Raw genomic sequence first — 27,919 nt, 5'->3', positions numbered from 1 at the left:
ATTTAAGATGGTAATAATGGGATCTCACCGCGAGCCCTCAGAGAAAGTTTAACTGAGACGTAAGATGCGGGCTGGAATAAGAATCAGGAGACGGGCTGCTTTAAACACCCCGCGGTCCTGCAATAGAGAACCAGTGAAGCCAGGTATAGAGCTTGCAGATGAACAAATACTGGACCCACATATCTTTCCTCCCATCTCCACCAGGAAGCATTTGAGGACACAACACAGAAAGCGACGTACCGCCAATAACATCCGAAATCTAGACAAAAAGCACTATCTCAACAGCTTCATTTACAAGTACTTCAGCAAAATACTAATGTTTTCTGAAGGACTTTGCGCGTTCCCTGGACCGAATAGTTTTCTTTTCTCCACAGGAGTAGATTAAGATTATTTACGCCTCAGTTCATATGAACAACTCTCATTCAGTGCATTGGATGAAAACCAAAAGAATAATGTAAAGTCTCAATACCAGAGTACAAACAGCTTTTTCCACCGCTCTCTAAGCCCAGACAGTCGGACAGAAAGGGCTACTGTTTGATTTCGAATAAAGGAATAATAAAATCGCTGAATGGGGTGACAGTAGGCCACATTTTATCCCCGGGCGCTGGTGGCTTTGAGGTCAGACTTGAGGGCCAAAGTAGGCGCGAGGCCAAGAAATGAAGTCTGATACTAGAGTGGCACTGCGGGAATGCGGGAATTGTGGTAAAGCTGTCTATAAGAAATCAATCATTTTAAAAAGTAGAGCTGTTTTTATTGCACAAATCAGTAAACAGCTAGATACAAACAAAACTTTACTTATGTTACATATTATGTTTACTTATGTTACATATTTAATATAAATACAGAATATACACATATCTAGAATAAGAAATATATTGTATAAATTTATAAAATATCGAAATTCATAAATATATAAAAAGCAGTAATTAATTAGTATGTTATTTTTTATTATTAAAAAACTATTATACGCATTATATTACAGAGGTAACTGCTATCTATGTAAAAATATAGAGAAATACATAAAAATAATTTTAAAAAATGGTAATTTATTGTATATATAAAAATACATATTTCATTAAAAAAATGCTCTCTCTCTCTCTCTCTCTCTGATATTTCTGGTATTTTAAAAGAGCCAAAAGTAAAAATAACTGCTGAAATTATGGAGTACTAATATTTAATATTAATATTATTATCATAAATATAATAAATTACCTCAATATGAAACATAATTGATTTCATACAATAAATTACTTAACATAAAGTTCAAGCATATTAAGCAGATTTAAAAAGTAATTACAATAATAAAAGTAATGTCAACAATATTACATATAATTCCATATAAATGCACTGAAATAACCACCACAACAGCAATAATACTCTTTTTAGTATTCTTAATAATAATAATAATAATAAATAAATACATAAATAAAAATAAAATAATAAAAATAAATACATAAAATAAAACATTATTTTATTCCAGTAATAATAACGTGATAAATAATAAAATAAATAAATGAAATAATAATACATTAATTTATGTAAATAAGAACAATGACAGCAATAATAATAATAATAAACAAAAATAACCTGTGATAAGTAAATAATAAAATAAAAAAGTGATAAGTAAATACTAAATAAATAAAATAATAAAACATTAATTTATTCAAATAAGAACAATAACAGTAATAATAATAACAGCAATAATAATAATAATAATAATAATAATAATATAAAAATAATAATAAAAATAAATCTGTGATAAGTAAATAAATAAAAATAAAACATTAATTTATTATAAATTAAAAATAATAATAATAATAATAATAATAATAATAAATCTGTGATAAGTAAATAGTAAAAAATAAATAAAATAAAATAATTTATTAAAATAAGAACAATAACAGCAATAGCAATAATAATAACATTATTATTATTATTAGCTGTATTATTATTTTATTATAAAAACAATTGTGTTATAAATATATAAACACAAGTAAACTTTTGCACTTTAAAAAAAAAAAAAAAAAAAAAGGGTTTTGTCAGGTTTTGTTTACTTACGCATGCACACACAAATAATAAAAAAATAACAATAAAATAAACCCAGCATGTATATGTGCACAATAGCATTCCATTTGCCATTTATGACAAACGACAATTAAATGACTAAAGGATTTTAAAGAATGTTCCAGATGCAAAATATGCAACCTAATATTCACAAGTACCCAACATACGCCATGGCTCATCAATATATGCTTTATTTTCTTATAAAAAAAGAAAGTATGCCGATGTTCTTTCTTTCTACAGTCTGAATAACATTGCACAAGCAAATCCAAGCACAACAATCATCTTCCTGTAATTTGCCGGAGACCCAAACAGCCGGAACGAGTCGGATCAAGCCGGAACCGGCAGCCGGACTTCATCCAGAGCTCTCCTCCCTCCTCCATTCTCTTGCTTAATTCCACATCCGTTTACGTTATCGGCTTAATCTCCAATTAATTAGCTTTGTTAAAAAAGGATTGAGAGTTCTCGCTTTCTGTCAACAAGAGTGGGGGGTAACAGACGGAAGAGGGTGGGAGGGTATAAAAAGGATTGGCGGAGAGAAGAGACAAGGGTAGCGGTTGTAAAACACGCTAGAAAGAGAGAGAACCGGGGGGGAGAAAAAAGAAGAATGTCCCCGTGGGAACCAAAGTGAAACGGAGAAAGTCAATGAACGCGGCATCGTGCCAAGGCAAGACACAGTCAGCCAACACGGCACGCATTCATTTAAAGCTCTGTCTGTGCCGCACAAGGGGCTTATGGGTACTCTGACACCGTCGCCACCAGACAGAGCCGCTGATTACATTCCAGCTGATGCTGAATGAAAAATATAACATGGCAAGAGGCTCCGGGGACCGAAGGCATCACATTAATTATCCCTTTGATACATGAGCATTTGTGTTGGTTGTAGTGTAATTGGTGTTGCACGGTTCCACACCAGCCTACATGTCAACGTAATGTTCATTACGAAGCCATTATATGAGGTCCGGATGACTCACAATCATAACAACTGAGGTGTCAAGAGGGAAAATTTGAAATTTCTGGTTTTCATGTCAGAGCTAGAATGTTGTTTTCTCCACCACGGCTAAAAAAGCAGCCAAAACGCATCACGGGTAGCCAGACCGACCGCGCTTTGGAGGATTCTGAGAGGGGAGAGGAAAACAACAGCCTTGCCAAACCCATCGGAGAATCGGGAAAGCATGACTGAGCCTAGCATCCCGCCATCCCAGCACGTAACCAAGGCGACGTCGAACTACGGCGTCCGCTAACTGCTCGCCAACAACGCATAGGCTTTGGACTTCAGACAAACCTAAGGGTCCGTCCAGCACAGTGACATATGAATCCTATTTAGAGACCAAAAGCGTGGCTGAAACTCCATCAGGCTCGTTATTCCTTGAAATCGGTAAACATGACAGCCATTATGACTCGATTAAAGATGTACAAACACATCTGAAATCCCACCTGATTTTACCTCACTGGTAAACACTTTAAAATATCAATGTGAAGAAGAAAAACCAAACATGACCTTGCATAGCTGCTTTGGAACAGTCTATATTGTATAAAGTGCTATATAAATAAAGGTGATCTATAGGAATATGTGCATAAAATACCATTTATGTTTGGTACTGTCCACTGTGTTACCTTTACTGGGTAACACAGTTGACATTTTTAGTGTTTTGGGCCTGTACTCAACATGGAAGCCTAGAACTACTGAGCATATGGTATGTTTAGAAATATATTTTCATAAAACATGCTTTAGTTCAATTGTCTTGTTAAAATTTGCAGCAATAATACTTGTGTAACACTGTTGACAGTCAATTAATCTACTCTTGACACAGGTTTGCTAGTTTCACCAATATTAGGGGACAGAGAAAGAACATTACATGTTTCATCATGTGCTTCTACACTGTAAAAACTATTTGTTGAGTCAACTTAAAATAATTTGTAACCTGGCTGCCTTAAAATTTTTAATTCATTCAACTCAGAAAAAGTTTATTCAACTTGAAATGTTAAATTATACTAAGTGACAACTTAGATATTTGAGTTGAATCAACTTAAAATTTTAAGGCAGCTGGGTTACTTACCCATCTGTTAAGTTTCTAAGTTGTTGCTTAGTACAAATTAACATTTCAAATTGACTAAACTTATTTTTGTTAACTGAACTTAAAATTTTAAGGCAGCAGGGTAACAAATTATTTTATGCTGACTCAACAAATTGTGTTTTTTATTTTTTACAGTGTAGAGGAAATATCATCATACTGTGCAAATTATGCGAGAATGGCACAAACCATTCCTTTTTGAGGAGGGGGGGTTATAGTGGGTAACATAGTTGACAGTGGTTTTTCGGACACAAATAAAACGTTATATCACAAACAACACTTATTATTTTTAAAGCGCACACCCAAATGTCTTGATAACCTAATCTACCTGAAGGCAAAACTATGAAATTAATTTATATTTGAGTTCATTTTCATGCTTAAATGCAGAGTAGAATGAGCAGCTTTACAAAATTGGACAGCTGAATACCTGGGTTGTATGTGATATGAACATAATTTTTGAACAAAAGATACAGCTTTTTCAACATAACACAAAACATAATTGTGTACTAGAAAATTAAGCATTGAGGCTTTATATTGATGAAAAAATATTATTAAAAATATACTTCACGGACATGATGTACCCACAATTATATGACCCACGAAATTCAACTCTTAGTATTAGCTTAGTATTTTAGCATTTGCCTTCTTCCAACAAACCACAGTTGTTGGTATAAAAAAATGAGACTGTTGATGTCACACTTCTTCACTAATAACACAATGTGCCAAGTTTCCCGCTGAATAGTTTACACTGGCTTACCTTTCATGCCAAACTTTGAGCGTCTGCCATATTTGTTGATTAGCACAAACATAACGACAAGGAGAACGCAGGCGAAGCCAGCCAAGCCAACCGCAATTGACACCTAGAGGAGAAGGGAACAAGACATTTAATTTATTTGAAGGGCCAAAATGAGATGAGATGAGAGCCAGATTTAGAACCTAAATACTCAGGTGAGCGCTTAGCTTTAGCAGGCTAGCATATAGGATTAGTGTATGTTTGGAACTGAATACTAGCATACTGCTTACTGCACAGGGTAAACTGACTACTAAGTAAGATACAAATGTGACCCTGGACCACAAAAACGAAAATCAGAAAGCTGAATAAATAAGCTTTCTGTTGATGTATGGTTTGTTAGGATAGGACAATATTTGTCCGAGATACAACTATTTGAAAATCTGGAATCTGGTGGTGCAAAAAAATCAAAATACTGAGAAAATCACCTTTAAAGTTGTCTAAATGAAGTTCATAGCAATGCATATTACTAATCAAAAATTAAGCTTTGATATATTTACGGTGGGAAATTTACAAAATATCTTCATGGAACATGATCTGTTTTTAATATCCTAATGATTTTTGGCATAAAAGAAAAAACGATAAATTTGACCCATCCAATGTATTTTTGGCTATTGCTACAAATATACCTGTGCAACATAAGACTGGTTTTGTGGTCCAGGGTCACAAATGTATTAGTAAATACCCATTACTTGCATGATTTTCAATGTTTTGTTTATTAAAGCCAAGTATGAATCTAATCAATTTAATGCTTTTGAGCGTTTTACATTTATTCCAATCTAATAACTCAAGGCAGCAACAATTTAAACAGTATATTTTATTTGTGAATTTATGTTTGGCTATTCTTTTTAATAGTTAACTTTTAACTATCTTTGAATTTTTCGGATCATCAGTCATCAAAGCTCGGTAAATATTGGTCACAGACATGGAGATTTACTTTAAACTTCACCATGCTGATTACTCACTAAAAACGTATACCAGATCATGTTTTCATGCCACTTTAAGTCTTAGTTTGATGTGAGAAAGTGGTTATATCTAAAGCCATGTTCACACTACAGGATTTTAAGCCTGATTTGCAAGTCAACAAGCTCCAGGGCTCAACAGTGCGACCATTTTAGTCGCATTTGCGACTGAAAACTACTGCGTGCGACTATGAAAAAAAATTTAGGAGCACCAGTGCGACTGACCCGATCAGCATATTTGTTTTTTCACTGAAGGGAGCTTCAAAGGTTTCTATGTGTTTTTGCAACATTGAGTATATCAGACATATCTCACGAATCCTTTCATAAACAAAGTGTGTAAATAATAGATGCAGTGTAGACAGCTTCACTGATTATAATGGAACTTTGAGAGACTGCGATGAACTAAGATGAGTGACAGCTTTTAATGATTTTTAAGGGAGTTTGTAAATGAGATACTGATTTAACACAACAGTTAAATATACAAGAAGTTAATATTAAGTGACTTACATTGACTATAACACTATTGTCTGATTTTGCTCTATTTTGTTATCAAAAATAGTTTTAAACATCATAACTAAACCGCTGCGCATCTCAAACAGTGTTGTTTCGTTTATGAATAAATGTGCATTTTTTAAATAATCTAGTGAGTCAATGATTCAATTTCCCATTTATAAAGACACTCACTTGCTATATTCCTGAATAAATCAGCCGTTCGAACGAATCAAATGAGTGAATGATTCAGTAATTAAATCAGTGACTTGCCTCCACCTACAGTTATTTAAATCATTTAATACTTCATTTATATTTTATATTTAAAACATTAATCTCAACATGAATTTATGAATTTGATTGCACTCGTGCCACCTCTGAGGCTCATTAAACATATGATCTACCTACAAGCCACTGTTGCGTTCTTCTGTTAATTAACGCCAAACAAATATGTAGAATGCTAAATATCTGGACCGGTCAGCCAGCTCAACATGGACGATTGATCATAAAATAATCAAAACTGAAATTCAGAACTTCTATCTGTTTTTTTTTGTTTGTTTGTTTTTTATTATCCTTTTAATATTTTAACATTAAATTAATTTGTAGCTATTTTGACTTTTTAATCAAAGCCTGTGGGAAAAACGTCTTAGCTAGCGGCAAATGAATCAAACAATGGGTCCCATTCACAAACTTGCAACAAAGGCTGTAAAGAAAAAGGTTTTATGCTAAAATTTTAGGCGTGTTTTATGCAAATGGCTAACCTCATTTATTAGAATATATACTCCAGTTTAGAACGAGGTCAAGAACAAATTCACGTGGCGAGCACTTGTTGCAGAAATGTTTGGTGAGAAGTTCTCATGTGCGTACAAATATGAAATAATCCTCGCAATTATATAGTGCACCGAGTCTAGTAAGAAGTTGCTTCCATTCTCATTAATCACACTGAAATGAAAGGTCAAGTCAAGCGCATTGCATTGTGGGAAACCGTATGCTCGGTTGCACATTTTGGCAAGCATAGTAGGTCATCTGGGTATCCTACATGTATGCATAGAGAACATTTGCATTCTGTTTACATTCTACACACTGCAGAAATGGTAGCATGCTAGCATGCTATAACTTTAGCTTGAATCAACAGTTTTTTAAAACATGTTGTACTTGTTGACAATCTAAAACGATTTTTAAAATCTTTTTACGAGGGAACTACAATAGAGGAATGACATAACTAGCAACTCAAAATGTGTCAAATAAATATTTCTATCTAATCTCTTGTGTCTCACACAGGAGGAAAAATGCAATTTTATAGCAAACCTACGAAGCGTGTCTTGACTTGTTTATATGATTTGAATTGATGTTGATGTTGTAATCATGAGAGGTTTATATAATTGGAGTCATAAGTTGCATATGGCAGCGGTAGCTTTGATAAATTGCATGAAAAGAGAAGGGCAAAGCATATAAAGGAGAAAAAATTATTACAATAATAATTCACGTTAGGTGTTGTAAGAGATAGCGGCACGGCCAAGAATCACTTCCTTATGGGAAATACAAAGCGTACAACTTAATATAATGTCTAAACGCTCCAGATAAACACCAAATAAAGACAATAAACAATAAATCAAAGCAGTCAAAATACTGGAATACAGCTATCTGAAGCAAAAAAGCTTTTCCCTGTAATTAGGACCTCTAAACAATCGAGGGCCACGCTCACTCCGTGTGCCGGCGCCGGAGTTCCTATTAAAACCATTAGATGAGAATATAATCTCTATCCAGTCAATTATAGCACAAAGATGAACAAAAGTACTTTTTTAAGCAGCTGTAAAACACACAAGTCACATGGGAACTGGCAAATAGGAGGTAGAATGTGAAAAAAAATGAAAAGAAAAATGGTTTACAATAGTTTGTTTTCAACATCAACATCCGTGCCGGGAACAAGATGTTCATGAAACCTCATTATACTTCATATGGGTGCTTTCGATCTCAGGAGAAAAAAACAACACTCACGCCAAACGTGTCCTCTTCAGGCCGATGTGTCATGGTTGGTATAGCTGTCGGGGTCGGACTCGCTGGAAAACAAACAAGAGTGTAGTTGTGCTCAGAAAAAGAAAAAAAAAGAAAGAAAAAACAGGATATATATATATATATACACATCACCATTCCAATTTACATATGACAACCAAAATCATCCAAATTCTATTTGTCTGGATTTTGAAAAGCATATGCACAGCATATGCATGACACTGTTTTATCATTTAAAATGGCTTAAAATAAATTTGTGGCTTAAATGTCCAAATACATTTGGGAGCTGTTGTAGAAATAGCATAGATTTGATTTTCCCTCCATGTCATTCTCATTTAATTTCCACTACTAACTACTAGCCCACAGACTTGTTAATAAAACAGGCCATAACTTAATTGGTTTTGTCAAAACAGCCTTTAAAAGGTAATGGATGTACAGTATGCTCACTGTGAGCAACTATTTTAAGACAAGGCAGTCTAATCCTGCTCCTCGAGGCCCATTGTCCTGCAGAATTTATCTCCAAAACACTTGCCTGGAAGTTTCTAGAATCCAAAGACCTTGATTTTCTGGTTGAGGTGTGCTTAATTAGGGCTGGAGCTAAACTCTGCTGGAAGGTGGCCCTCCAGGAACAGGACTAGACAACTCTGGTTTTAAGAGAACCGTTGGGGATTATTCACTAAATATGTCTTGGGGCAAATACTGTTTGATTAGACCCGTTTTTTGCAAGGTTACTGCCATTTCGACAGGGAGTCCGATCCTAGATTAAGCCGCTGCTATTATTCATGTAGTATCGAACAAAAGCCTTAGGCTGTTCTTATTTTCCTGTGTTTTACCTCGATGGAGGGCCCCTGTGATCCTCCACAGTACAGCCATCTAACTTCATTCACGGCTCTGACAGTAACAATCTGTCATTCGCACAGCTTCCGTGCCTCAACTTGATTAAATATGGTAAACTAGGGTGTAAGAAACGTTCTTGTGAAGGTCAGTAACTGTCCCACAGACAGTTTCTTGTAGAAAATGATCTGATTTTTCTCCCAAACTGACAGATATCGGTCACTTTATGCCAAAAATACAAAACAGGTCTAATAACAGCATGTCCAAGTATGGCGGCAGGCCATCTGAGAATAAGGCCAAGGTAATTGTTTGGAGGGTAGTTGTTTGTTCAGCTCACAGACCAAATTACTTGTTTCTAAATCATTGTTTGTTTTATAATAAACAAAACTAATTAATAAGTTACAAAAATACATGCCGCAAACAACTAAAGAGAAACTCACCATACTCTATGTAGTCTATGGAGAAAAGAGGGAAAAACACACATGCACACACACAAACACAAACACACACACACACATTGGTATATAATTACTACACATGAATACATTTTTTAAATGTTATTATCAGCATTTACACTTCACTGCATTTCTTGTGCAATTATGGCAATGTTCAAATATGAGTTTTTTAGAATTTAATATGAGACAATAATTGCAATATTTAACATATAATTACATGTGAAATCAGACATGAGGGCATCATATGATCTGCATGCACACAATAACTGTGAGGTACAAAATTAATGAAAACTGCTATAAATATATTTCATGCTCTTTTCTAATGTAATAAAAACAATCATAAATGATGAATACACTACTACTGCTCAAAATTGTGGGTTCGGCACAATTTTTCAAATGACCCTTTTGGTCACCAAGACTTCAAGACTTTATTTATTTGATCACAAATACTGTAAAAAAAAATAGTTATACTGTGAAATCTTGTTAACATTTAAAATAGCTAAATTTTAACATATTTCAAAATGTAATTTATTCCTGTGATGCAAAGCTGTAACTGATGTAATTTATTCCTGTGATATTTCGGAAATCGTTCTAATATGCTGATTTGGTGCTTAAAAATATCTTAATATATATTAAAAAATACTATTTTGAAATCTTATTAACAATTAAAATATCTATATTTTAATATATATATATATATATATATATATATATATATATATATTTTTTTTTTTTTTTTTTTTTCTTGTGATGCAAAGCTGTAGTTTATGATTACTATCATCCTTCAGAAATCATTGTAATATGCTGATTTAGTGTGTGTGTGTGTGTGTGTGTGTGTGTATATATATATATATACACACACAGACACACACATATTTTAAAGTATAATTTATTCCTGTGATGCAAAGCTGTAATTTATGTTATAATGTAATTTATTGTGTGTGTGTGTGTGTGTGTGTGTGTGTATTATATATTAACAATTAAAATAGCTTTATTTTAACACATTTTAAAATATAATTACTTCCTGTGATGCAAAGCTGTAATTTATGCAGTTCCTTCCTGTGATATTTTAATGTTGAAATATATACATATTAAAAAAATATTAATACTTACCTCTTAATATAGCTATATTTTAACATATATATGCACACACACACACACACACAAACACACACATATATTTTAAAGTATAATTTATTCCTGTGATGCAAAACTGTAATTTATGTTATAATGCAATTTATTGTGTGTGTGGATATATATTATATATTAGTCAATTAAAATGTAATTTATTCCTGTGATATTTCAGCAATTGTTTTAATATGCTGATTTAGTGCTTAAAAATATAAATTATTTTTTTCTAAAGATTCTTAATGAATAGGAGAACATCATTTTTTAAAATTCAAAATTTTTGTAACATTATAAACTTCTTTTTTTGTGAGTTTTGGTCAGTTAAAACACGCCCTTTGTCCTTGCTTAAGCATTAATTTCTATGGGAAAAAAATAAAAATAAAAAAATCACACTGACCCTAATTTTTTGGTCTATGTGTGTAGTATCAGCCTTTTCAACCTCACTTTACCTCAGTTTTCCAGTATGACAGTGCACACACACACACTTTTGCCCGCTCTAGCATCACGCCAAGAAATGTGAACTTTCCAAGTAAAGATCTGTATCTATATTTATCTATAAACCTGGTGGATTCTCACCTCGGGTGTTAATAAGTTACTCAGGAAGGGCCTTTAACCGACATCCAGTCTGTTCTGTTTCTCAACACGGCATCTGTGACCTAACAGCTCTAATCATAGAAACCCTCCTCATATGCTTGCACGAGGGCAAAAGAACTTGGCTTTTTTTTCCCACAGGTGGAAAATCAACAGTACTTTTTGCAGTTATTATAACACTTAGAGACACATTAGTTGCTTTTACATTAGTTCTGTCCACCTTTATTTGACAGTTCAACGTATTTAAATATGAATCAGTCACGTACCATCAAAAGGTGGCCGTAGGAAGTGGGCGTACACAGTTTTGACAGCCACGCCCAGGAAGTTGCTGGCCTCCAGCGTGTAATTGCCATTGTTGTGATGCGTAGGGTTTTTGAACATGAGGCATCCCTCTAGATTGTCCTGATACACATCCATTTCTGGACGGATGTAGTCGGTCGGCTTGATCTCCTCGCCCTTATAGTACCAGCGCAGGGTGGGCAGGGGGTTCGCACGCACCGTGAAGATCATACACGTGTCGTGCCACTTCTGCGGCTCCTCGAACTTAATGATGACAGGAGGGACTGCGGGAGAGAAACACAATACTTTTTATACAGAAAGGATTAAGTCCTTCGCGCCACCGTCCAACATAAATCCACAGACCAATGAGCATGGATTATCATAAACCGCGTTTATGCATGAGTGGGACTTTGGCCTCCGCGGCACAGGTGGTCCGTACGGATATTTGTTTGATCCGCTATCCTGCCTCTTGGACAGGAAGATCCCAGGTTAACTGTCTGGCTGGTCATCAAGCATTTGGACGAGCGGATGTTTCACAGAGGCGCAGAGCCAAAGGTGGGAAACAACCGCAGCCCATAAACGTTTCCATCATATTTTCCACCCACCACATGTTTGACGGTAACTGTCAGCAATTATGATGCTGTAAATATGTCAAACGGTTACATTAAACATTCATCAGACATCAAATCAGTGGTTAATTCAATGTGTCAGTTGTACTTATAGGAATACAGACATTTTCACTAATTTCTATTCTAAAAGCTACTACTATAATAGATAAAAATACAAAAAAATAAATACTATAATACTGTACTATTCAGATGTTTGGAGTCTGCATGATTTTTTATTTACACTTAACATACTTTAAAATAGAATTTATTCCTGTGATGAAAAGCTGAATTTTTATCAGCTGTTACTCCAGTCTTAAGTGTCACATGATCCTTCAGAAATCATTCTAATATGCGGATTTATTATTAGAATGATCAATGTTGGATAATATCAACAGTTGTGCTGCCAAATATTTTTTGGAACCTGTAATTTTTTTTTTTCAGGATTCTTTCATGAATAACAAGTTTAAAAAGTACAGTGTTTATTCAAAATATAAATATTTTATAACAATGTAAATTATTTATTATTAACTTTTAATAAACTTTTAATTATTAACTTAATACATCCTTGGTGAATAAAAGTATTAATTTCTTAAAAAAAAAAAAAAAAGAAAGAAAGAAACAATAAAAATGTACTGACCCCAAACTTTTGAACGGTAGTGTATTTTTCTTTTTGAAAGAACTGATACTTTCACTTAGCAAGGACGCATTAAATTGATCAAAAGTGACTAAAGACATTTATGTTAATTTTTTATTTTTTTAATTTGTTCTGTTTATCAAAGAATCACAGGGATAAATGACTTTTTAAAATATATTATTTATTATAATACTATTTCAAAATTTCAGTTTTTTTTTTTTTTAATCAAATGCACCCTTGTATGCATGTAAGACTTCTTTCAAATAACATTAAAAAAAAATCGAATGGTGATGTACATATAAAACTTTTAATTCATTAATATCCTCTATTTTTGATTATTCTCCAGTCTCAAGACTGTGAGAAAGAGAAAGAGTGAGAGAGACTGACTGACTTTCTTATATTTCCACAGAATTTGCCGCTCTAAGCAAATCTTACACGGTCAATAGATATTGAGTGTGGGAAGAATCATGTTACACTGTTGTTGGCCAACACCATTCAGTATAAATGTAAACACAGATACAACACTGCAACCTCAAATTACGTTGTAACTGTATCTAGCTGTGTTTTTATAAGGTCTTTAATTGCCTTACTTCATTCCAAGTGGGCAGAAACAGCTGTCGTTCAATATTGTGATGCTGTATTGTGTTTTCTTAGCTCTTTTGCATTTTTACACTTAGTTAAATTAATGGAAAAGCATCACATTTACCAGGTGGATCTGACAACAGCTGAATTAATATATTAATCGCTATATTTTATTATTGTGACACAATTTATGTTCTCAAATAGTTTTAACTAAGTACAGAGGATGAGCACATGCAATAAGTACCTTCTTGCTATACATTACCTGCACTGTAAAAAACAATTTGTTGAGTCAACTTAAAATAATTTGTAACCTGGCTGCCTTAAAATTTTAAGTTCAGTCAATGCAAAAAAAAAAATATTCAACTTGAAATGTTAAATTATACAAATTATTAATATGTGCATAAAATACCATTTATGTTTGGTACTGTCCACTATGTTACCTTTACTGGGTAACACAGTTGACAGGTAACACAGTTGACATTTTTAGTGTTTTGGGCCTGTACTCAACATGGAAGCCTAGAACTACTGAGCATATGGTATGTTTAGAAATATATTTTCATAAAACATGCTTTAGTTCAATTGTCTTGTTAAAATTTGACAGTCAATTAATCTACTCTTGACACAGGTTTGCTAGTTTCACCAATATTAGGGGAAAGAGAAAGAACATTACATGTTTCATCATGTGCTTCTACACTGTAAAAACTATTTGTTGAGTCAACTTAAAATAATTTGTAACCTGGCTGCCTTAAAATTTTTAATTCATTCAACTCAGAAAAAGTTTATTCAACTTGAAATGTTAAATTATACTAAGTGACAACTTAGATATTTGAGTAGAATCAACTTAAAATTTTAAGGCAGCTGGGTTACTTACCCATCTGTTAAGTTTAGTGAACACAAATATCTAAGTTGTTACTTAGCACAACTTAATATTTCAAGTTGACTACATTTATTTTAGTTGACTGAACTTAAAATTTTAAGGCAGCAGGGTAACAAATTATTTTAAGCTGACTCAACAAATTGTGTTTTTTATTTTTTACAGTGAGATTAGTCAGTTCTGGAGTTAAGATTTATGTACTAGTTTCTTTCAATTAGATAAGCTAAAGTTTAATTATCCTGTTGTATCCTCCTTTTTTGAGGCAGAGCTTGTCTTTGTTCTCGGCCTTTTCATCGTCTTTTTTGGATTAGTTTGGTTATTGTTTCTCAGGGGTAGGATTTATATGTTTGATTAGAGGCGTAGTTTCTTTTTGCCAATTTTCATGAGTTGCTTATTGCTTTAGGATTGTTGTTTCTTTCATTTTCTTTTTCATTTGGGACATTATTTTTGCATGCCTGCTTCTATATGGGAAAAATAAACTTCCTTTTTTCTTACTACTAAAAATGCAATGTGCATTGATTTCTTTCCAAGTGTAATATAAGGCACAAAGCACATTTTAAGTGAGCAAAAATTGGAAAGTTTTCACGTTTCTGATTCCCAAGACCGCCATATATCCTTCCTAATACACAATCACAGAAAATACACCAGCTAACTCTGCCACAAAGCAATCACATATAGCCTGCGCCACACTGAAACATGATAACATTGATAAATCTCTCTAATATTTCACTTACAGCCTTTTTTTTACAACAAAAGTCCAGATGAAGAACAGCCCTCGCTTTCATAGATCAATAAACTACACAAATGACTTTCCTACAAACACGCTGGGTTGTGAAGAACCTGATATTTCTTTTTTAGGAGTAGGACTGTTTCTGGTGAAGCAATTTGTCATTATTTTATAACAAATTTCATTAGCCTCACTGATTTTTCTCATTATTTTTAAAATTTGATTTGACAAAGCAGTCATTTGAATGAAAATGGCTAGATTAAATTATTAAACAGAAACAGAACTGCAAAACCAAAAAAAAAAAAAAACCTAAACCTTAAATAGCTATTGTAGCAATTTTGTATGATTTAATACTGTGATTTGTATGGAACCATTTTTAGGTGAAAAAACATAAAACATCTGTTGTCAAACAGGTTTCCAGAACACCCATGCTCTCTCTCTGTCATTGGTCAGTCAATCAGGTAGCCCCACCCCCAATCTCAGACCATTGGCTGAACCAGTTGCTATGCTAGACTGGTTGGAAACCTAAAACAAATACTGACGTTTTGAAAGCACCACAGAGCCAGTGTTTGGTGAAGCAATTTGTCATTAGTTTACAACAAATTTCATTAGCCTCACTGATTCTTTTCATTATTTTTTAGAATTTGAAAAAAACAGTCATTTGTACAAAAATGGCTAGAATAAATTACTAATAATCATAAAACACAGTAAACTAATATACAAAACAATATTTAAAAGTTAGTGTGTATGTAATTTGTACCACTAACATCACCAAACATAACTGCAAAACCAAAAAGAAAAGAAAAACCTTAAAACTTATTTTACGACGTAGCAATTTTGTATGATTTCATACTGTGATTTGTATGGAACCATAGAATTTTTGGGAAGAAAAAAATAAGGCATCTGTTGTTACACAGGTTTCCAGAACACCCGCTCTCTTTTTGTCAGAAATTTCATTAGCCTCACAATTGTTTTAAATTATTTTTTTCAGAATTTGATTTGACAAAGTAGTCAGTTTTGTACAAAAATGGCTAGATTAAATTACTAATAATCATAAAGCACAGTAACCTAATACAATAATATTTAAAAGGTAGTGTGTAATTTCTGTGCCACTAACATCACCAAACAGAACTGCAAACCAAAAAAAAAAAAAAAAAAAAAAAAAAGAACTTAAATAGCTATTTTACGAGGTAGCAATTTTGTGTGGTTTCATACTGTGATTTGTATGGAACCATATAATTTTTGGGAAGAAAAAAATAAGGCATCTGTTGTTACACAGGTTTCCAGAGCACCCGCTCTCTTTCTGCCATTGGTTAGTCAATCAAGTAGCCCCACCCCCAAACTCACACCATTGGCTGAGACAGTTGCTATGCTGGGCTGGTCAGAATGCTAAAACAAACAGTGATGTTTTGAAAGCACCACAGAGCCAGTGTTTGGTGAAGCAATTTGCCATAAATTTCATTAGCCTCACAAATTTTTTAAATTATTTTTTTCAGAATTTGATTTGACAAAGTAGTCAATTTTGTACAAAAATGGCTAGATTAAATTACTAATAATCATAAAGCACAGTAAGCTAATACAAAAATATTTAAAAGGTAGTGTGTAATTTCTGTGCCACTAACATCACCAAACAGAACTGCAAAACCAAAAAAAAAAAAAAACTTAAATAGCTATTTTACGAGGTAGCAATTTTGTATGGTTTCATACTGTGATATGTATGGAACCATATAATTTTTAGGAAGAAAAAAATAAAACATAAACATCTGTTGTCACACAGGTTTCCAGAACACCCACTCACTCTCTGCCATTGGTCAGTCAATCAGGTAGCCCCACCCCCAAACTCAGATCACTGCCTGTAATTTATACAAAAAAGGCTAAATTAAATGAAATTGAATCACAAAACACAGTAAACTAATATACAAAACAATATTTAAAAGGTAAAGTGTGTAATTTCTGTGTCACTAACATCACCAAACAGAACTACAAAACAATCCAACGTGATTTTATATGATTTCATAGCGTGATTTTTTTTTAGAGAGAAAAAAAAATGCAAGCATTAAGGACTACCCCTAATTCTAAGCAAAAGTAAACAGATTATATGAAGATGTACAAATAAGATTGTACAAACTTGTACAAATTAGCCACCAATTCACTAAAATGTAAAATAGCTGCAATAAAACTGTTTTATGGCAAAAAAATATGGTGCCATACAGGTTTCCAGAAGACAGTCTCTGTCTGTCATTGGTCAGTCAACCAGGTAGCCCCGCCCCCCAAATGCACATCAAAAAAAAAAAAAAAAAAAAAACATGGAGTAAGCAGATTATATGAATACCTACAAACAGGACTGTAAGAATTCATCATTCAAATTATCTACCAATTCATTAAAATGTAAATTAGCTACAACCTGCCAGTAAACTGTCAGTTTTTTTTTTGTTTGTTTGTTTGTTTTTTGTTGTCAAACTGGTTTCCAAAACACCCCCTCTCTCTGCCATTGGTCGATCAACCAGGTAGCCCCACCCCCAAACACACACCACTGGCTGAGCCAGTTGCTATGCTGAGCTAGTTGGAATCCTAAAACAAACAGTGTTGTTCTGAAAGCACCACAGGGCCAGTGTTCACACTTTTGAGCAAAATCAACCAACGTAAGGGCTTACTTATAGGTGCCTACATGCTAAGTAAGAATAATGTTAAGTATTTTAATACCAGAAATTACACACTTCACCTCTGTCTTGTTGTAGCATCATTCTGCATTTCCCAGAGCCATTTCAATCAATAATACTCACTACTTAAAAAAAAAAAAAAAAAGCTTTCTCCGCTCCCTAAACGCCTACCTTTAAAATAAAGGCAATACAAATTAAGAAACTGAGTTGGCAGCCGTGAGGCACAGTAGCAAGTGACAGTAACAAGCTAAAGAGGCAGACAAAGCCAGATTTAGAGAGCTAGATAGAGGCAGTAAGGCAGAATTGGCACGTTAGAGGCAGTGAGGCTGAATGTAAAGGCATCCGAGAGGCAGAAACCAAGAAAAGAGGCACTTACATTGCACTGAAAGCTGTATTGAGGCATTAGTCATCCCAACTATATTCTCTGCAATGCAGGTCAGCATGAAGCTGTTATCGTCTCGGCTGACGTTGACCAGAGTTAAGTTGATGGAGTGGACATTCGGTGGATATTGATTGGACTGGAAGAGAGAAGGACACAAAAGCTTTTGGAAACACAACCAAGCTTGCACAGATTCAACAAATGGTTTATGGTGTAAACCAGCCACTGTAAGGCTCAAGTGAGTCATTTAATAGATCTTAGATTTGGTAAATGTCTTATTTAATTTTATTTATGAAACCAGACTGATAGGGATAGTCATACAGTACATTTCTAAAGGTAGTACTGTCTATCCAGCTGCAAAACGCACACATTGCTGGTTGTAACTGGATTACGCTGGTCTCCCAACAGTGTTTTTTTTTTTAGCTGGTTTAGACCAATGTTTTCCAAAGTTGTTTTGGTCCACTAAATCAAATACATGACCCTAGACCACAAAACCATAATGGTAAATTTTTTTGAAATTGAGGACGATAGGACGATATTTGGCCGACATACAACTATTTGAAAATCTGGAATCTGATGGTGCAAAAAAATCAAAATACTGAGAAAATCTCCTTTAAAGTAGTCCAAATGAAGTTCTTTGCAATCCTTGATATATTTAAGGTAGTAAATTTACAGAATATATCTTCATGGAACATGATATTTGCTTAATAAAGATGTAATATAATGTGGGATAATCCTTAATTCTAATGATTTTTGGCATAAAAGAAAAATCAATAATTTTAACCCATACAATGTGTTTTTCGCTATTGTTACAAATATACCCGTGCTACTTCAGACTGGTTTTGTGGTCCAGGATCACATATGCCATCTGCTTTAACTAAGATCATTAAATGGTACATAAAATATGGGTTGACTGATAGTCAAAACGCTACAAGCAAAAGCCTTACTTGGTGTGTGTTAATGGAGTGCAGTCCACCAACAGTCCAATCCACTTCCGGTACCGGCACTCCAGATCCATTACAGGTGATGGTGACCCTGTCACCTTCTATCACCGTCAGGTTACTGTGACTTACGCTAATTTCCGGCAAATCTTGATTGGAAATAGGCAAGCAGTCATGGTACGAAAAAGAACAGAAGGTATACATGAAAGGAATTGTTCACACAAAAATTAAAAATTCTGTCATTAACCCTTAAATGCATACCTCGGGTCTTAAGCGACCCAGGTCGTCATTCACTACCCTCTCCCTCCTTATTTTTTTTTTTTTTTTAAGTTTGACATCAACTTAGTATTCCTCAATCTATTTATTATAAACAATATAACAAGAAAAAAAAATCATAAAATATAATGCCAGTGATCAAAATATTCACTTTGAAGTCATTGAAAATGATAGTTATGAGAATATGGGTGAGAGATCACGAATATCAGCCAGATGCTGAATGTACTGTGGAAGTGCGCTCTGACAGTGATGATGGTAAAATCATCTGCTCAAACAAAATTGTTCTTAAAATATCAAGAAAGATTTTTGCTATTGCAGAAGTTACAGATCCATCCATGCTGGATATATAGGTCCAGGTTGCTAAAGACCCAAATATGTAATAATGATTGGTGAAACATTCATGCATTTAAGGGTTAATTATTCAACCTCATGTTCTTTCAAACCCATAAGACCTTCGTTCATCTTCAGAACACAAATTAAGACATTAATATAAAATGATATGAAATCCAAGAGATTTCTTACCCTGCATAGACAGCAATGCAACTGACACATTCAAGGCCCTGAAAGGCAGTAAGGACATCGATAAAATAGTCCATGTGTTATCTGTTTTCTTTGTGCACCAAAAAGTATTCTCATAGCTTCAGAACATTATAGTTGAACTGTTGATGTCACATGGACTATTTTATTGATGTTCTTACTACCTTTCTGGGCCTTGAATCTGTCAGTTGCATTGCTGTCTATGCAGGGTGAGAAAGCTCTCAGATTTCATCAAAAATCTCTTAAAAAATCTCCCATACCACAGTGAGAGATGTTCATAAGCTGTAGAGACATCTTGGAGAATCCATTGTTACAGAACAGCTGCTGGTTATTGAGTCCGGCTTCGCCTCGCTGCTGCCACAGCTGGATCCAACGGATATTGCAGCTGCAGTTAAACACCACTCCTTCCAGTTTTCTGCCACAACACAATAGAGTTCTTAGTGAGGACACGCACACACATGCACACAATGCCAAGAAGGACCATTTACAAAACCAGCACAAAACTAGGTGAAGGACACAGTTATCCTACAAAACATCAACTTCTCCAGCACCCATCAGTCAAGCAAAGCCCGGAGAGCTACTGGCGTGGCTCCATTTTGCAGCCAGAGCGGGTTCTGTGCCCAGGGCTTTGTGTACGAACGCTTTCTGGACTGCAGCCCTTTCCTGACCACGTCTGTCCAGCTATTCAGCGTGCCAAATTCACCACTGGTGCCCAGGGCGATCACAGTCCCCGCAAATGAAGTCAAACAAAACATGAGCTTCTGAATTAAGGCAAAAACCAAGCCGCAAGATGTGATATAATGTGGCATAATATTTCGGTGTGATCTAAAATGAAATGAAACTATTATAAATAGACTATTTTATCATTGTCCTTACCACCTTTCTGGGCCTTGAATGTGGTAGTTGTGTTGCAGGGTCAAAAAGCTCTCGGATTTCATCAAAAATATCTTCATTTGTGTTGAAGGTCTTACAGGTTTGGAACAACATAAAGGTGAGTAATTAATGGCAGAATTTGCATTTTTGTGTAAACTATGCTATAACGAATCAAAAGTTAAAGACTTAAAAGTTTAAAACAGAAAAATGTAAATATAATCCCAACATATTCAAATATTTGTCATAGACACAGTTTTACGAAACATGCAAACGTGGACTTATCTTGTATGATTACTGCCTTCACTGTTTGCCATATTTACAATTTCATTTGGCAGACACTTTCATCCGAATTTACATTAAATACATTCAAGGTTTACATTTTATTAGTGCTACCAGGAAATTGAACCCATAACATCGCCTTTGCTTGAGTTGCGCATGTAAAATGTATGTAAAATAATGCATTTTCTCATGAAAATAATGCAGCTTTATGGTCAAGAGAAATATGTTTGCCTGCACTGTCACATTTACAATTTCATCTAGCAGACGCTTTCATCTGAAGCGACTTAAAATAAATTCAAGGTTGTTTTATTAGTGCGAAAAACTGAACCAATAATATTGTTGTTGACTAAGCCATATAAAAACTGTGAAAATGCATGCGAAAGACTGCAAAATAATGTTTTGTTTTTTTTTTAAATAAAAAATAATCCAATTATATGGCTAAGAAAAATGCTTAAATATTGCAAATATATATATATATATATTTGCCAGGAAATTTTCTTAATACACCCCTCATTAGCAGGAAGGTGGACCATGTGTGAGTGTAAAGCACATTAGGGTTTCCTAAAGGATCTTGTTGCGATGTTCAGTACCATATGGGATTAATATTGCATACATTTGACTGGACAGACGGAAGGTGTGAGGTCAAACCCACATAAAATTGGCACTGGATAGCACCTCCACCCACAACCGCCACTTACCCAATGAAGGGCTTCCTTTCGGAACCATCTCTATGCCAATGACTCCAACACCTACTCCCAGTGCAGCTATATCGCTGCGAACAACAAGCACCCCTAGCCCTCTCGGTATCGCATTTCACGCTCCTTCAAACAACCTTTGAGCGCAGCCACCCCCACTCCTGCACCAAAAACAGACATCTCCAACATCAACCTCCTCCAAATGTCTAAATGTCAACTCTGACATATCTGCCCGCGATCATGAAGGCTCCACTGAGAGTTTAGAGGGTCTTCGACTTCCTGGAAATGTTGAGTCGGGGGTGCCGTTTCCAGTGCTTGAAACTATGCTCTTCCCTGCTTTTGTCTACTTATTCACTGGTGTTAACTTGTTTGGAGGCCAAGCTGAACGCATCACTATATCTATGTGATGCTCATGTACAGTAAAGAAAACAAAGAGGATATTTCCAAGTCTAGAAGAATTGAGTTAGAATAGTGGTTCTCAGCCATTTTTGATTCTAAGGCACCCCTTTTGTTCAAGAAGGCCCGCCCCATTTAAGGTGATAAGTACATCTAGCACTTTTGTTGAAATAAAAGCAGACTCATAATGATATCAGTTTAATGTTGTGAATTTATTTCTAAATATTAAATATTAATTTTTATATTAATGTAAATTACTTTAAATATTATTTTTTATTATTTTAATTTTATTCAATTTTTGTTTTATTTATTTTGTTATTATTATTAATATATATATATATATATATATATATTTTTTTTTTTTTTTATTGGGGACCCCCTGTAAGTTTTCTGAGGCAAAGTATAAAATCTAGAATAATAATAATTATAATAAATAAATAAATAAATAAAATATATTTTAACAATAATACAAAGCTCAGACATAGATATATTTGGAGATATAATGTATATTTTAAATAACTAAATAACATGGGAGAAAGATTAACTATGAGGTGGAATGTATATAAAAAAAAATAAATAAATAAAATACATTTTAATAATTAAAAAAAAACTTGGAGATAGATGTATTAGGAGATAGAATCTATATTTAGGATTTAGGATCTATATTCTCCTGCACCCCAGCAGAGTCGGAGCGGAACTCCTGTTGGACAACATCTCCAGGACGTTACACTCCATATGACTAGTAAACCAATTGTCAAATAACTGCTATGATGGCTTTTGTTCTGAATGCTTAAATAATAATACTTGCACTGTCCAATTTATAAAGACTGTGTCTGTTCCTCAAATATTGAGGTTAAAACTTTTATTTTAATGCAGGATCTAGAAAAAATCTGATCGTGATTATATTACATACTGTGCTATGGTACAACCATATTACCCATTCTCTCAAGAAAGAAACTCGTAATCTTGAGCGCAAATGGAGAAAAACTAACTTGGAAGCTTTTAGAACTGCACGGAAAAACAGTATGTCCAGATATAAACAGGCTTTAAAAGCTGCCAGGGCTGAGCATATATGCAAACTCATAGAAAATAACCAAAACAATCCAAGGTTTTTATTTAGCACAGTGGCTAGATTAATAAATAACCAGATGCCACCCAATCTAAATTTTCCCTTATAGTTTAACGGTAATGACTTTATGAATTTCTTCACTGATAAAATAGATAACATCAGAAATACAATAACAAATGTAGATTCTACTGCGTCTAATATGTCAACTTCTTTCGTCACACTCAAAGAAAAACTGCAGTGCTTTACAACTATAGGACAGGAAGAGCTAAACAAACTCATCACTGTGTCTAAACCAACAACTTGCCTATTAGATCCAGTATCCACTAAATTACTGAAAGAATTGTTACCTGTAGCAGAAGAACCGCTTCTCAATATTATTAACTCGTCGTTAACTTTAGGTCACGTCCCAAAACCATTCAAGCTGGCGGTTATTAAGCCTCTTCTTAAGAAACCACAAATAGACCCTAGTGAACTGGCAAATTACCAGCCCATTTCTAATCTCCCGTTTATGTCAAAAAATTTAGAGAAAGTTGAAATATTATTAGTATGTAAGTTTTCTGAGGCAAATTATAAAACCTAAAATAAATATTTAAAAATATATATATACAAATAAAATAGATGTTAATAATAATAAATAACTTGAAGACAGATATATTGGGAGACAACCATATTTAAAATAAAATAAAATAAAATAAAATAAAATAAAATAAAATAAAATAAAATAAAATAAAATAAAATAAAATAAAATAAAATAAAACAAAATAAAATAAACAGACATGGAAGATAGACTAGCTATGAGGTAGAATGCATATTTAAAATAAAATAAAATGAAAAACTATTATGAATAATAATAAAAATAGTGACAGATCTATAAAAAAATACACATAGTAATCATACCACCATGTTGCAATTTCTGCAGTGTAGTCCATTTAAATGCAAAAAGAATGTCACTAAATTAGTAAAATGTCATTTTTCTACCTTTAATATAAAACATTAACTGTTAGAATAATACTTAATAATTAAACTTTTTGTCAGATTGAAGTCTTATTTTAATTTATAAATTATTGTAACATTTAAAACATTTATGTTGCATTTGTTTTAAATTATTTTAACTGTATTAAAATAAGGTTTATACTTTAATTAAAGAATTTTAATTAAGAATTTAATTAAAAAGTAACTGAATCTACACATTCTTAATTTAATTAAATTAGGAATTTAATTAAATAAGTAATTTTAACAATTATTGTAAATTTTCTGTAAATTTTCTGAGGCAAATTATAAAATTTAAAATAAAAATAAAAAAGAATAAATAAAATAAAAGATTAGGAGAATCTATATTTAAAAATAAATAAATACATACATACTTACAGGCATACAAACAGCCAAGAGAGACATTAACTATGAGGTAGAACACATATTTAAAATAAAATAAAATAAAACTAAATTAAAAACTAATAATAATAATAAAAGGTGATAGATCCAGAAAAAAAAAAAAAAAAACACATTTTAGTAACCATACAAGACTACGCTGCAATTTCCATTAAAATGCAAAAATAACATCATGAAATTAGTAAAATGTAATTTTTCTACTTTTAATATATAACATTAACTGTTAGAATAATACTTCATAATTAGACTTTTTGTCAGAATAAAAGCTAATTTTCCTCTGGAGTCCCCAAATGTACTGATATAGCAAATTGTATGACAACTGCTTTTATATTTTTATCTGCCATAGTTACAGAGAGCAAAGAACAGGGTGTAATCGCCTTTGTTCTGTTTTACGCTCACTCCTCGCTTAAAAGGGCTTCCAGCCGGCAGGATCCTGCAGCGCTTCGGAAGGTTCCGGATCTGATCTCAGTGGGAGTCTCTCCCTTTAAGAGTACGAAATATTAAGCCCGCAGGATATGTCTCACCTGGCCCGCAGCCTGGAGGAGCATGACGGACTAAACCTCTGCACGCTCGTTCATTCATCAGTTGCTGCGAGTGAGATAACCTTTCTCATTTGCAAGATAGGGCAGCAGATAGAGGCATATGAGCTGAATCCCATGCATACGAAATAGGCAGAACTGTAAGCTCTGGGAAACGGCTTTGTTGCTCATTTGCACAAACGAGGGGGACATTTTTCACGTGAATCTTTAAACAATTTTGTCGGCACGTTCTGCGCAAGGACAAGCACAACCTGCTTGTGCATTTCACAGCTTTGATGAATAATGATCAAAGGAGAGCCTAAGTAGTTTCTCCACCCTTTAAAACTAAATTAACATGTCTAATGAGAAGAGCGCACATTTGCTCTCTTACTAAGCAGTATCATGAACAGTTCATAATGGAGAAAGAACTCGCACAACATGCTTAATTTATAACCCACATCATGTGATACTCTTGATTAGTGATTCTAAACTAGTGGGTTACAACCCAAAAATGAGCCTCAACAGGCCTGTTTTAATGGGTCGCAGATAGCAGTAATAAAACAATGCTAAATACTAACAATAAAATGCAACTAACCATATAATCTAGCTAGGAAAATAAAACAAATTGTGCACAAAGCCTCTCTGCACCAACAAAACACACAAGCCTAACCAGCTAAGCTGCTAGAAATTATAACTTAAACCAGTCTATTGAGGTTACAGTTGGTTTTACCAAGTTTAGATTGAGCCTGACCAGCTGACAAGTGTCTTAAACTACTCTAAAGCTATAAAAACAGACTAACTGGTTTGGCCATGCAGGTTGAGGGACTAGCTAACCATATTAGGCTGGTTTAACAGATACACAAATTCAACCAAGCTGGCATTTTGGGTTTTATCTGATTTAACTTGACTCCTCACCTACAAACCTAACTGATTTGACCAGGTTAAGATACCAGTTCATAACAATTCAACTAAAGATAGTATTGCTGGCTTTTTTTTGTTTGTTTGTTTGTTTGTTTGTTTGTTTGTTTAACTGGTCTCCCAATATGGCCAAGCTGGTCTTTAGCTGGTTTAGTTAGTCATCCAGTCTGACCAGCCAACAAGTGTCAAAAACCCCTCTAAAACCATCTAAATAGACCAGCCTAATATGTTTGGCTGGGCTAAGTGACCAGTTAACTATACATTTTAACCAACGGTGGTTTGCTGGTTTTATCTGGTTAAACTGGTCTCCCAATGTGACCAAACTGGTCTTTTATTTGGTTTAGATTGTCACCCGGGTCAGACCAGCTGACAAGTTTAAATAGACCAGCTTAGCTGGTTCAGCCAATCTAAGTGACTAGTTAATTATAAAATTCATCTAAAGATGGCATTGTTGGTTTTATTTCATTTAACTGGTTTCCCAATGTGGCCAAGATGGTATTTAGCTGGTTTAGGTGGTCACCTAGTCTGACCAGCTAACAAGTGTCAAAAACTCCTTTAAAACCATCTCAACAGACCAGTCTAACTGGTGTATCCAGGCTAAGATACCAAGTTAACCATAAAATTCAACTAAAGATGGCATTGCTTGTTTTTTTTGTTTATCTGGTTTCCCAAAGGGGCCAAGCTGGTCTTTAGCTGGTTTAGGTGCATGGTCACCTAGTCTGACCAGCTGATCAGTGTCAAAAACCCCCTCTAAATAGACCAGCCTAACTGGTTTGGCCATGCAGGTTGAGAGACCAGCTAGCCATATTAGGTTGGTTTACCAGGTAAAAAATTCAACTAAGGTTATCTGGTTTAACTTGACTGCTCACCTATTCAAGCTGGTGTTTAGCTTGTTTTCTGGGTTCCCCAACGCGGCCTAGCTAGTTTAGGCGGTCACTCAGTCTAACCAGCTGACAAGTGTCCAAAAAAAACCCTAAAACTATATAAATAGACCAGCCCATCTGGTTTGGCCAGGCTAAGGGACTAGTTAACCATAAAATTCAACTAAAGATGGTATTACTGGTTTTATTTGGTTTAACTGGCCTTCTAATGTGACCAAGCTGGTCTGACCAGCAGACAAGAGTCTAAAACCATCTAAACAGACAAGGCAAAGAACAACCTAGCCACATTAGACTGGAACACACGCAACAAAATTCAACTAAAAGTGGTATATTTAGTTGAAGACTAACTTCAGCTAAGATGATCAGCTTGTTTTTCAGATCCCAAACGTGACCAAGCTGGTCATTAGTCTGACCAGCTCACAAGCGTCCAAACTGTTTTAAAATCATCAAAGTAGACCAACCTAAATAATTTGGTCAGGGTAGACAAGCTAACAAGCTTAGGCTGATTTAACTGGTCTCCCAGCATGGCCAAGTTGTTCTTCAGATTGTTTCCTAGTCAGACAGCTTTCAAGTGCCAAAAAAGCTCTCTAAAACCATCTAAATAGATCAGCTAAACTGGTTTGTCAAGGCTGAGTGACCAGTTACCCATAACATTCAACTAAAGGTATACTACTGGTTTTATTTAGTTTAACTGCTCTCCAAATGTGGCCAAGCTGGTGTGTATTTCATTAAGCTGATAACAAGTGTCCAAAAGCCCTCTAAAACCATCTAAACTGACAAACTGTACTGGTTTGGCAAGGTTAAGAGCCCAGCCAAATTAGACTAACTTCAACTAACAGCAATCAGCTTGTTTTCCAGAATCCAAATGTGGCCAAACTGGTCTTTAACTGGTCAACCTGCTGGTCACCTAGTCCAGTTTGGCCAGGGCAGACAAGCTAACCAGCTTAGGCTGATGTAACTGTTCTCCTAGCATGGCTAAGTTGATCTTCAAATAGTTTTCTAGTCA

The 27,919-nt window shown here is 34.2% G+C and overlaps 1 protein-coding gene across 1 annotated transcript in view; it reads right to left on the bottom strand.

The window, feature by feature from the left end:
• Positions 1 to 27,919, bottom strand: part of ntrk3a (neurotrophic tyrosine kinase, receptor, type 3a) — a 285,676-nt gene that overhangs the window by 127,594 nt on the left and 130,163 nt on the right. The window contains exons 5-11 of the mRNA XM_051099016.1: positions 20,156 to 20,310; positions 19,089 to 19,231; positions 18,139 to 18,280; positions 11,665 to 11,961; positions 9,665 to 9,679; positions 8,376 to 8,437; positions 4,894 to 4,996 (exon numbers count right to left, since the gene is read on the bottom strand). Coding sequence (XP_050954973.1) covers positions 4,894 to 4,996; positions 8,376 to 8,437; positions 9,665 to 9,679; positions 11,665 to 11,961; positions 18,139 to 18,280; positions 19,089 to 19,231; positions 20,156 to 20,310 — 917 coding nt within the window. The remainder of the gene's footprint in view (positions 1 to 4,893; positions 4,997 to 8,375; positions 8,438 to 9,664; positions 9,680 to 11,664; positions 11,962 to 18,138; positions 18,281 to 19,088; positions 19,232 to 20,155; positions 20,311 to 27,919) is intronic.

Source organism: Labeo rohita, chromosome 25 (genome assembly GCF_022985175.1).
Source record: "Labeo rohita strain BAU-BD-2019 chromosome 25, IGBB_LRoh.1.0, whole genome shotgun sequence".
In the NCBI taxonomy this organism is placed as follows: Eukaryota; Metazoa; Chordata; class Actinopteri; order Cypriniformes; family Cyprinidae; genus Labeo; species Labeo rohita.
This window is presented reverse-complemented; position numbering and strand designations above follow the sequence as displayed.